Source organism: Delphinapterus leucas, chromosome 3, assembly GCF_059928025.1.
Source record: "Delphinapterus leucas isolate spDelLeu-1000000601 "Yukka" chromosome 3, BTC_Dleu_Yukka2, whole genome shotgun sequence".
Lineage (NCBI taxonomy): Eukaryota > Metazoa > Chordata > Mammalia > Artiodactyla > Monodontidae > Delphinapterus > Delphinapterus leucas.
The window spans coordinates 65,854,602-65,867,222 of record NC_143131.1 but is presented as its reverse complement, the minus strand read 5'-3'; the positions used below and the strand labels follow the sequence as shown (position 1 = coordinate 65,867,222).

The 12,621-nt window shown below is 42.6% G+C and overlaps 1 protein-coding gene across 1 annotated transcript in view; it reads right to left on the bottom strand.

The window, feature by feature from the left end:
- Positions 1-347: 347 nt before the first annotated feature.
- Positions 348-12,621, bottom strand: part of CKMT2 (creatine kinase, mitochondrial 2) — a 30,150-nt gene continuing 17,876 nt past the window's right edge. The window contains exons 4-10 of the mRNA XM_022593665.3: positions 11,309-11,404; positions 10,629-10,850; positions 8,895-8,980; positions 7,821-7,944; positions 6,634-6,768; positions 5,079-5,204; positions 348-2,352 (exon numbers count right to left, since the gene is read on the bottom strand). Of these exons, the coding sequence (XP_022449373.2) occupies positions 2,233-2,352; positions 5,079-5,204; positions 6,634-6,768; positions 7,821-7,944; positions 8,895-8,980; positions 10,629-10,850; positions 11,309-11,404 (909 nt within the window). The 3' untranslated portion in view covers positions 348-2,232. The remainder of the gene's footprint in view (positions 2,353-5,078; positions 5,205-6,633; positions 6,769-7,820; positions 7,945-8,894; positions 8,981-10,628; positions 10,851-11,308; positions 11,405-12,621) is intronic.

Sequence of the window (12,621 nt, the reverse complement as noted above, 5' to 3'; positions counted from 1 at the left end):
ACTGATAGGGTTTTGATATGAGTCTGCAAGCAATTGACTATGGTCTCTGTGCAGTCAAACCTCTCTGCTAATGATAATCTGTATTTGCAGCCGCTCCCCAGCACTAGCATCACTACCTCAGTTCCACCTCAGATCATCAGGCATTAGATTCTCATAAGGAGTGCACGACCTAGATCCCTCGCGTGCACAGTTCACAGTAGGGTTCGCACTCCTATGAGAATCTAATGCCACTGCTAATCTCACACGAGGCAGAGCTCAGGCAGTAATGAGAGTGATGGGGAGCGGCTGTAGATACAGATGAAGCTTCGCTGGCCCACCTGCCGCTCACCTCCTGCTGTGCGGCCCAGTTCCTGACAGGCCACGGACCGGTATCAGTCCGATACCGGTGGCCTGTTACAGACCGACACCAGTCCATGGCCTGGGGGTTAGGGACCCCTGCCCTAAAGGATGGTTTTAAGGGATATTCAAAGACAGATTATTATCATATTATAATAGTGATTCTTTTTTTATTATTTAACATGCAAACCCTTACATAGTACTTAAAATGTGTTGAGCACTTCTAAGTGAACTTTACAAGTATTAATTTTATCCTCCAAACAACCCTATGAGAGAGGCATTATCATTGTTCTCATTTTATACAAAGGAACTTCAGGAACTTAGAGACTAAGTCAATCACTTAACGTCATATAGTAGGAGAGTCGGGACGTGTACTCAAGCAGTGTGGCTGTAGAGTCAACATGCTTGGCCATGATGCCAGTCCTCTCAACCCTCCATCCCTCGTCCCCAGAATGCCAGTCACTGCTCGAGGTTCTGCTCCCTCTTTTGTTTACAGGCACTGGTTGGTAGAACGGCCCTCCACCCCATCCCATTCAGGGTGTTTAGCACAATGTCCTGAATTATATTGGGTGTGGCTTCCTCTTCTATATTTCAAAGACATTAATTTGTCACTCAAAAGTTAGTATGGTGCCTATTAGCACCAGCACAAGTGTATTCTTTTTATACTTTATTTTTCTCAATATAGTAGGAGGGAAGACGATTGCTTATATTATAGCTGTGATGTATTTTCACAGTAGCATCTACAGTACTCATTTACTCACAAAATGCAGAACTTGATCTCACTCCTATTATTCTAGATAACAGTATTTTTCTTGTTATGTGGAACACTTTTAGAGTTACAGAATTAGCTGCAGCCACCTCTTCTGTCATATGCCCCTTCAGGTTACAGATACCACAGGATGGATGGAAGAGGATAACAAGATTCGAGAGGTAACCATCTGTGTGCTGAGGGAAGAATTCGGCTTTCAAATTATACTAAATACATTTTCAGTGTTTGAGACATCACATTTTGGATTGCTTTTGAGAGACTGAATGTACAAATACACAATGGCCAGACCATACATGACAACAGAACTCTGACCCACAACCTCTGCAGCAACCAGTTCAAGAAGCCAAACCACAGTCTCTGAAGCAATCAGCCCAGAGATTGGGCTTTGGTCAGGGACGCCCAGTTCCCCTCATTTTTGCCCCTGCTTCCAGTTCAGGACCAGCCAGAGAAAGCCTAATATGCTTCCCAAACCACTTACCTAGGATACCCCGCCTCTAGTTAGTCTGCCTCCAATTTCCCCATGCCTACCACCCGGCTCAGATCACACCCCAGCATACCCATTTTTTCACCGGAAAGCTTTCCTATGCCTGCCTTTGAGTTTCTGCCAGATTCAAGCAGGTGGTGGTGGCTGATTCCCTTGCTATAGCAAGCCCTAAAAAGCCTCTGCTATAGTCTCTGTTTGTCCTCATTTGTATAGTCTTTATTTCCACACTTTCAAGAGAAATGAATCTTCTCTTGCTCTACTTGCCAGAAAATTGATTATATTAGTTCCTCTTTTCCAATGGTGTCTGTAGGGATTGGTTGAAGGGTTGACTATGGTAGCATCTAGATAGTTGCAGGGTTTCTACATTTGTGTGAAAGTCGCCTTACAAATATTAGTTTTATCGTTGTCCTAAAATATTTTTACTTCCTACTACTTGTAATTGGATGTGTTTGCCCGTCTCAGTAGCATTAAAAAAAAAAAATCAGAGAAACAAACCAAAGATATTAAGGAGAGTTTTATTGTAAAGATAGACAGGATCTACAGTTTTACATTTTTCCAAGTCTACAAAAACTCTCAGAGTAGAAATTTCTTTATGTCTGTCATACCAGCAGACAGATTATTTATAAATTAGGGGAGGGGAAGTTCACTTCTTGGTAAACTGAGGTAGAGGAGGTGGCACCTTAATATCTTGGCCTTTCTCCAACTTCTTTTCACAATCCACCAGGTAATTGACTCCATCGATGACTATCTGAACAAGCTCCACCTTTGACAGTGAAAAAGATGAAAGATTAATTTGCATAGAAGACACATGCAAGGCTTTGATCCGTAGGAACAATACTGGGACAAATGAAAACTTGCCCTGTTACATGGACTTTAACAATTTCTTCTCTTTATTTCCCTAACGTTTTATGGGAGTAGAGGTGTCTGATGTTTATCGCCAGGGACGGGGAGCGGAGATGTTACGGGGTTTCTCTCAATCTTTCTGCAGTTAAGATGGAGTTACTACTTTGTGTGTAAGGACTTTTTAAAAATATGAAAACCATTAGTTTGCACCTCAGACACTTCTTCCCCCATCAATCTCTGTTATAACAGTTTGTCTAAAAGTAAAACTACACAGTGCCACCCTTGTGATGTTCTCTGACCCTGATCTGAATTCTGACCTTCCACTAAGCTATCTGAGTACTAAACATGCTATAGTTGAGATATTATCATTTACACAATGAACGGCTTTCTGAAAATTGTTTAAACCCAAATGTTTGGCAATTAAATAATGCTTGTATTGTACCAGGCAAGTGTGCTACTTAAAGGAAACTGTGAATTATACTAAGATATACTTTTTAAAATTCCTGCTTTAAAAAAATATATGTTAGAACTTTTGTTTACAAATATTGGTTTTTCTTAAACTAGAGGACATCTACCTATGAATTTTTCCCTGGGAATCACCTCCCAAATAAATTATTTGCACTGCTCCTAAAGGGACCCAAACTAAGACAGGAAGGAATTATTAGTTAATTCTAGACAGCACTAAAATACATGATAAAACTCAAGAATGCACAGCAATAATGGAAGAGATGGTTAAGTGTTACAGCTGAACATACTTTAGGCATGACAGTGTCTAGTACACTCCCCACTTCTGTTCATGCATAAGGAAACTGAAGCCCTATGAAAGGGTTGGGCCAGAAAGCTAGTCATTACTAATAAAAGAAACACTGATTTTCTACTTAGCCAACTGACCTATCTCAGTGTTGATGAGGGTGTGGTGATGGGTCTCTCATTCACTGCCTGTGGAACTCTCTTGGTATAAATCTTCTGGTAGGAAACTTGGTTATAAGTAAGGGACCCTCATCCTTAACCCAGGAATCCCTTTCCTAGAAATATATCCTAACTAACTAATCAGAGTTGTGATTAGAGTTATGTATAGAGATGGTCATACAGTTATGTGCAGAGATAGTCAAACAAAATCTCAAATAATCAGGGAGATATTAAGTAGATGATGGACCACCTTTACTATGCTGTCATTAAACAATATGTTTTGAAGAATTATAAAAATTCTTTTATAAGAATTTTATTTATAAAATATTTATATTTCTTTTATTTAAATATTTATATTTTATTTATAAAATATTTATATATATCTTATTTATAAAATAAGAATTTTATATTCTTTGAAGAATTATAAAATTATAGGAAAATGCTCATGTTATAATACACTGGGAAAAGCTGTGTTATATCAAATATGTTGTAATACTAAATTCTGTAAAAAACGTTTTTTGAATAATTGTAAGAATGGAGGGCAATTTAGAATAATGTTCACAATGGTTATCTCAGGGTTGTTAGGTTGAACAAGTGGTTTTATTTTTTTTTTTTAACACTTTTGGGAATTTTTCTAGCTCCTACAGATGATCACTTATTGACTTACAGTTTTCTAAAAATGATGAGTACTTTGCTTTCCGGTATTAAAAATCTAGTTAATATTAGAAACCAACAGGGCTAGGACCCAGATTTTCTTTATTCACTACACCATATTCAGCAAATTTCAGATATTTATATCTGCTTCTTCCTCAAGTATCAATACTTTACCAGAGCTGGTAGCACGCAAGCTGATTTAATTGTTTTGAGTGTTTTCTCCTTTCCTTTCCTTAGTTTACTGGTAGGAGTACCAACTGGCAATGAAATATGCAAAAGATGGCAGGGAAGAAGAAAGAGCACCAATAATCCACAGATTTAATAACCAGCCACTGAGTTATTAAGAGTTTTATAAGCGGCTTTTAAATTAATGATGGGCACAATACGTTCAATGGGACCACATCCAGATAAGCTGGGATGACTTACTGAGGTCAGGATTTGCTTAGGATTCTGCTTCCATGTTCATTAAATGCGCTCTTTGTGCTTTTTCTCATGCATCACTCCAGGTCTACCTATAGTTTATGAATCCCATTTATCCTGTGTATTCACAGAATCCTAAGGATTATTTGATGAGCACAATCTCACACATACCTCATGCATACCTTATTTGCCATCTTTAGCCCTAAACATAAAATTTTACAAACTATCAAGTATCTAAAAACGTCAACGTGAAGATGATAGTATGTGACCTTCACCAAAGGAAATTCGGAATCAAGAGAAAATCCACTATTTCATCCCCCTCAGAGAGAGCACAGTGTTCTCTAACTCAGTGATGAAAGACTGTTGTCCTTTCGCATAACAGAACTCCCGCTGCTCAGGATTGCTGGAACAGCTCTGGGGGCAGGCGGGTGACAACCGTCCCACTGTGAATTCCTTCACTTGCTTATACATTCCCAGCTTACATCGTGCTTACCTTTATGCGTGGAGGACAAGTACTACAGAATGAAATGCTAACATGACTCAGGACTCAATGGGCAAAGAGGAGGTCTCGAATTTTGTGAATAAGGAAAGGCTGTTGAGTTTGCTTCTTTTCCTCCAGGCTGATTTTGGTAGTTCACGTTCGGAAAGTTAGAGAGATGTTACCTCTGATCGGCCAATTCGATCTATGTTGGAAATGTCATACACATCCGCCACTGCTTCCGTGTCCACACCACCTGTGCCACGCTTCTGGAGTCTCAGGTTCTCCAGTATCTTAGAAAATCGCGGATCCTGGGACAAAGGATAATACTTAGTGTCCTAAGAATCAAACTTGATTTGTCATCCTTGGCGCACTTAGAAAAGGCATATAATGAGAAGTAATAACAGTTAATATTTATTAAGCATATATTTACTATGTACCAGGGCCCTGTGCTGGAACTTACAACAATCCCATGAAGAAGGTATTGCTTTTACCTCCATTTCACAGATGAGAAAAATAAGGCTCAGAGGAATTAACTTGCCTAAAAGTACACACAGGTAGAAGGTAGCAGAGCTGTCATTAACTTCTATACTGCTATATTGGCATCTGGATGCCAGCTTTGGTGAGTTTATTATTCATCTATATAACACTTGTTACTGCTATAATTAAAATCATGACATTAAATCATAGTAAATAATTTTCTTATTGTAAAACAACTACACTCCGATAAAAATTAAAAAACATAATTTTCTTAGCATTGGAATTTTGAATAACAAATATTACCATACTTTTTTTGGGCCGAAAGCACATTTTCTAAAATTGTTTTAAAGTATTTGATTCACTTGGTGTGCTGTGGCAGAACTCTTAGTTGCCCACCAGAATCCTTTTTCCTTTCTTCCACAGGAGAGCTGAGGAAGTAACCACTGGCTAGGTTCTTGCTAATGGAACAAGCAGAAGTGAAGGATGCCACTGCCAGGCCTAGACCTTAAATCTTTACATGGACACTCCCACGCGCTCTCTCGCCTTCCCACAGGCTAGAGCGTGAGGCCTGACTGTGACCACGCTAAGGGGACAACGCTCTAAGGCAGTGACCCTCCAAGTGCAGTTCCCTGACCGGCAGCATCAGCATCGCCGGGAAACCTGTGAGAAATCCAAGTGCTGCAGGTGTTGTCACAAGCCTCCAGGTGATTTTGCTGCAGGCCTGAGTCTGAGAACCTCTGTATTGGGAGAGAGAGAGCAGAGTGGAGCAGCCGGCCTAACTATCCTGACTCGTTATATGAAGGAGAATTTAAAGTTCTTGTTCTTGGGACTTCCCTGGTGGTCCAGTGGTTAAGACTTTGCCTTCCAACGCAGGGGGCGTGGGTTTTATCCCTGGTCGGAGAGCTACATGCCTCGGGGCCCACATGCCTCGGGGCCCAAAACCCAAAAATCATAAAACAGAAGCAATATTGTAACAAATTCAATAAAGCCTTTAAAAATGGTCCACATAAAAAAAAATCTTAAAAAAAAGAATAAAGTTCTTGTTCTTGAAGCCACTTCCCTTTTTGACAGCCCGTTAAAACTCTTATCCTACGGATACAAGTGTTTTTGAGACAAACAACCTTTTCTTGTCATTTTCTTTCATTAGTGCAGAAACTAAGGGTTAAGGAATTGGGCTATGACGTTTTTCCCTCCACAAAGCAGTCCCAGGTGAGCTGATCCTGGTGGAACCCAACAGGGCCACTGGCTGCATGACATTACCTTGCTGAGCTTTGGGATTCTAACGTGGACACCAGCCCGTAATCCTGTGCCGAGGTTCGAAGGGCAGGTCAGAATGTATCCCAGGCGCTCGTTCCACATGAACTCCCAGCCTCGTTCTTGGATTAGGCGTTCTACCTAAGACAGGGAACAAATGACGAAGTTCTCAGATATCCATTCACTCAGCACATCCCAAACACCAGGGAAAGACGTGTGTACTGCATGTTTGCCGTGAATAAAACTTAGGTCAATTTATAGTACTACTTCTATAGTAGTAGGAAAAAGGAAAAAGGAAAGCTATCTGCAGTTTTTTTTAAATTTATTTTTATTGAATGAAAGATTCTTTAAATTCTATAGTTCTTTACAATTTTCAAAAGTTTCACTCACATGATTTCATATAATCCCGTAATAACCCTTTTTCCCCCACCACTATACTGCCCCTCCCCACTTCCGTCTTCCCAGTGGTAACCACTAGTTCTCTATAGCTGTGAGGCTGCTTCTTTTTTGTTTGATTCACTAGTTTGTTGTATTTTTTTAGATTCCATATATAAGTGAGATCATACAGTATTTTTGTCTTTCTCTGTCAGATATTTCTCTTAGCATAATGCCCTCCAAGTCCATCCATGTTGCTGCAAATGGCAAAATTTCGTTCTTTCATTCTGCAGTACTTCTTTAATAGAAAATTAAACTTCTTCTATCACGATATTAAAATGGTCCAATTAAATTAGATGAACCATGTAAAGCACTGAACACAGTACCTAGCACATACTAAACACTCAATAAATGTCAGCTGTTATGCTTTTCCACATGAGCATAGTAGGAGAATATAGGAATTCTCATCAAGTATGGCTGTGGTCAGGTCACATATGAACACAGGTGCATCCTATACTGTCTCTATGCTTAGAACAGCCAAAATCTCTGTTAAAGAAATCAGAAAATAACTAATGATCCACAGACTTCTCTAAACCATCCTGCATTGGGAAGGGAAGCATAGGAACTTGCTAATAACAACAAAAAAAAGTCATCTACTTTTTGAAGCACTGCCCTGGAAGTCCCACCCCAAAAGAGTGCCATGATCCCTAGGAAAGATTAGCCCCATCTTGGAAGTCACCATAATATCTTTTTTCAAGAATGAAAAACAAAGAGATTTTATTTTAGTGACTATTCAGAATTCTCTGGTGACATCTTACCTCTTTTAGTCCACGACAGAATCGCTCAAATACTCTTTTCATATTGCCTCCTTTCTCCATAGAGATTACCCTGGTGTGGTCTTCCTCATTAATCCAGATGAGAAATGTCTTGTCATTATTATGCCTAATGAAGAGAGAAATACAGTGTTGAGTGTTAATTACATTTGTTTCAACACATGAAAATTCCCATTACCTCTGTAGCTTGATTGCTTCATTTCACCTTCCTCATTTCCTTAGATGGTCCTAATCTCTTAACTGTGCCTGAACAAGTACTGCAAAATAATGTTACCTTGACAGAATGAAGAGTAAGACCAACTCCAACCCTCAAAGATGTCATGTTTTCACCCAACAAGAACATAATCTCCCTCATTCCTCAGACTAGGATGACAATAATTCAGCCATGATAACATTTCGCTTTGACGCCAACAAGAGTGTTTTGCTTCCTAATAGATTCAACCAAAATCTTGTGGCACTTAAAAAAAGATTTTACCTGCAGCTCAACACGTTTGGGGTGCAGAAGATTTCACATATGTTTGCTGTATAGATCCCGCCTATCCACCCCCACTGAGCAGCTGCTCCCAAACACTTTGATCTGGGCTCCTTCGGATAGTGTCATAATAACTTACCAAGGTTTAGGAATCAAAGTGGCCTGAGGACTCTTGGCCAAGACAAAATATGTGTACACTCAATAGCCACTCTTCCTTGTAGAGTTTTGCTTAAATCCTCAATATTTACTTTTCATTTTCTGCTCTTTTGTTTTAATGTCATGAAACAGATTCTCTGGGAGGTCAAATAATATGAAGCTAAGTTTTTCTTAAAAAGAAAGTCTTTTTTCTCATGCACAATTCATGCAAAACAGCTAACATTCCCGCACATTTGGAAACATCATTATACTTATATATTACACACACACACAGACACCCACCCCCAATTTCTAAGTACTCTATCTTCTCCATTTAGCTCAAGCTGGGCATGCTGTCAAGCGCAGGTCACAGCAACTTCAGGTTAGGACAAGCAGCGATCTGAAGGAGAACGTCTGCACACAATGCAAATGTGAAAATGCTATGTCCGTACCAGATTCCCCTGGCATCTGGCCAGTCACGGGCCATCCCAGCACAAGTTAGTAAAGGGGATACTGGCTTATCAAATAGAAAGTGGTCCTGCAGGCCCAAAGGGACAAAGCAAAAAGAAGAAATTGATGAGATCAGACACAATGGCAAACGTCAGGTGATCAACTTTCAACTCACTAATAATGGCTGCGGTCTCTCAGGCAGTGCTTCTCAGCATTGGCTGCCCACTATAATAACTGAGAGCTTAAAATATTCTAATGCCCAGTTCCCATCTCTCAGAATTCTGACTTGTTATTGGGTGCAGCCTGGACATCAGTTATTTTCAGGTGATTCCAGTGTACAGCTAAGGTTGAAAACCTCTGGCTTAGCCCAGATGGAGATCCTTAATCACTATGGAGTGTGTGTACCCCCCCAGCGCCAGCCCCATGCAATGGCAGAGTGGGCAGTGAGTGAGGGGTGCTATCCTGAAAAGTGTTCTATACAGCTGCATTCTCCATGTTACAAGCATTGTTGGTTTATTATTATCATTCCTTCCATTAAAAAATATTAGAGATGTAAAATAATGATCTGTAAATAAAAACAGTCACCATTCACGTAACGTTCACTATGTGCCAGGCTCTATGCTATGTACTTTTATTTCCTTTAATCCTCACAGCAACACTCTGAGGTAAATGCAATCATTCTGTTTGGTAGGGAAAGGAAACAGATTGAGAGAGAGGGAACCTATCACAGCTAGAAAGTGGCAGAGCCTAGATGCAAACCTAGACCTGTAAGACTCCCAAGGATGCCTCTAACTACAATATGCTACTGTGCAGACCAAAATCAGATCAAAATACTGTGTGTACACAGTAGGAATATGAATATGGACACCACATATTACACTGAAGTCAGAAATAGAGAGGACACGGGAAGATCTACAATCTCTAAGCGGAAGGGGTCGGAGACCTGAGCCAGGCCAGGCTTACGGACTATCATTGCCCAGGAAACAGCACGCCCTTTAACCTGGCAACCAGAAGTGGCTACTTGAGGCAGAGGAGGGCTTGTTCTGTACCAGAACAAGAGGAGGGGGCCAGGAGACTGAGGCCTCTAGACCACACAGTTGCCCACCTGGTTTGGAAATGGGGCATATTTTGTGGCATCACATCTTCTGAAATGACAGAAATTTGTTTCTGCTTTTCCTTGGAGTTTAAAGTTACCTTTGAAAATGCCATTCTGTTTCAACTTTGCTACAGGGAAAAAAGGAAGGGACTTGAGTTTTGTCTACCCTCGTGTTAGAGGGAAGCCATGGAGACCCTGTGGAGGCAGCAGGAACCCCAGAGGCCAGCTCCAATGTGAGTCAGGGCAGGCCTTCCACCTGGATAATTCCCTTTCCAGAAGCTCCTAGCTTCCCGGACTTTGAGTGTGGTAATGGAGACCATCTTCCAGGCACAGACGGGATTTTCCACACCCAATTGTTCCTATTTATCAACAAGCCCGGGGATCCTCCACTCACTCCCACACACCAATGGCAACCCACCATCCCATTGTTTCCTCGGCAGACTTTAGCCATAGACCATCTCAACTTTTGACCTAAGCTTTTAAGGCCTGCTTTTCCTTCCTTAGACTGACCAGCCTGAAGCCCCAGCAAGCTCCCAACCAGAGCAGGGGCCTGAGCTCAGCGGGAGACCGCCCCGCGCGGGTCAGGGCTCTCTCGGCACAGCCCCGCCCCGGGCAGCCCACGTGGTTCGGGGTCACTCACATCGATGAGCCGCTGCTGGTCCTGCTCCGTCATCTCGGACAGCTGGTAGTAGCGGCCGGCCAGGTCCCCCTTGAGGCCCTTCAGGGCCATGACGGTCACGTTCTCCACCTCCCTCCGCTCGGCCCGGGTGCAGGCGGGCGGCAGGCTCAGCCCACGGATGCTGCGGCCCGTGCGCACCCGAGATGACAGCACGTAGCGCTCGTCCAACTGCCCATGTGTGATCTGTGGAGCAGAGCGCGGGGTTACCGCAGCGCCACGGCCACGATGGCCTCCAACCCGCTGACCAGGGGACCCCCGGGCACTGAGCGCGTGTGCATGCTGGACACATCGGGCAACTCTGGGGGCAGGGAGGGGTCTTGGAGGGAAGTCAAGGGAGGAGCTACTTTACACAGCGCTGTCTGCAGTCCTTTACCCTGGCTACGTTTGGGGTGAAAAAAGGAATTGTTCTGGCAAAGGCTAAAGTCTTCAGTGACCACCACTACGCTGGTGGTAGGAGGTAAGAAAAACAGACTTTGGGACCTTCCTGACTGTCTCAGTGGCCCTCTAGGGAGCATGGTGTGGGAGGGCCATCACAGAGCTTTCAAGGGCATCTGACCCAGGGGCCCTTCTCTCCAGTTCTCCTCACCTTGGACTCTGGAGTGCTGGCTTCATGGGAAGGTACAGAGGTGGCTGGAGCCTACCTTGGATTCGTCCAGATCCGTGGGGTGCTTCATCACCCTGGGGTCATAGCCATTGTGCCTCAGCTTGATGACAGGGTCAAAAAGGTCGGCAAACACCTGCAGGAGGGACGACGCTCCTGTTTCCTCTTGAATTGATTCATCTATCAATACTTGAATTGGTTCATCATTTGTTCCTATTTATCTTAAGGACCAAAGTTGATGATGCCCTCCTTCTCTGAAATTCTCAGTGCAACCATGCAGGAAATAGGTGTGAGACCGGATTGATGGTTAATAATAACAATAATAATTATAGTAGTAGTACTTGTAGGTCGCATATACCAGAGGAAATCTCTTTGAGGCACCTTGCCCCTTGGGAGAGGGCAGGGCTACAGAACTCTGTCATAGTAACCTCCTCCCTAGCAATTCTGCCAAGTTCACTGCCATCAGATGGATCAAGAAAATCCTGTGTTTAAGAATTTGAGGGTTTTCTCCAGAAGCTCTTGCTTTTGTGGGCTAAAAGAAGCTGCCAGCTCAGAAGCTAAGCAGTTTTGTGGTCAAAAGGGATGGTCGGGTTCTAGAGTTTAAGCAATATAATAAATTTGTGGAAAACCAGCTGCATAGAAAGAAAAGTGCACAGCAGCAATTAAGGCAAAGCAGGGACCTGTTACCCTGTGAGGACCTTCCCCAGCACAAACTATCTCAAGTGAAATCTTTTTAAAAAACCAAAAACTGCAGGAACATCCTTTAGGTAAAATAAGGTTCAGAGAAGTCAAACAGATCACCGTGCCACCTTTAGGAGCTGTGGGGAGTGGGTCCTGGGAGCCAGCTCTAGTCTGGGACTCTGGGAGCCCAGAGGTGGGCACTGCTGTCCCTGAGTGAGCTGCTAGTCTAGTCTATTCAAGGTGGTCCTCTCCCTCCTCTTGATGGCTGCCTTCCCAGGGAATCACCTTCAGCTCCCTGCAACAGAAGGTGCAAAGGGGGCACACCTGAGGGAGATGGGCTGGAGGTTTTTTACTGTAATTTAGAAGCTGCTCTGGCGGCTGAGCTCTAGATCAGCAAACCATCCTGTGCTTCTGACCCAGGATGGGGATGCAGAGATCATGGAATTTCTCCAAGAGGCTCAGTGAACTCAGTAAGACTACAGGGGGCTGTGTGATCAGTAATTCCCAAACTAAACACACACGGAACCATCCTCCAGCCTCAATGAAGTTCAGCCACAAACACATCTCCTAATGCCTTATCGGTGAATACACAAACAATAAAAACATTAAAAGATTTTATTTTTTCTGTACTAATTCATCCCCTTGACAAGCTCTGAGAGCTGGTTCATGCAA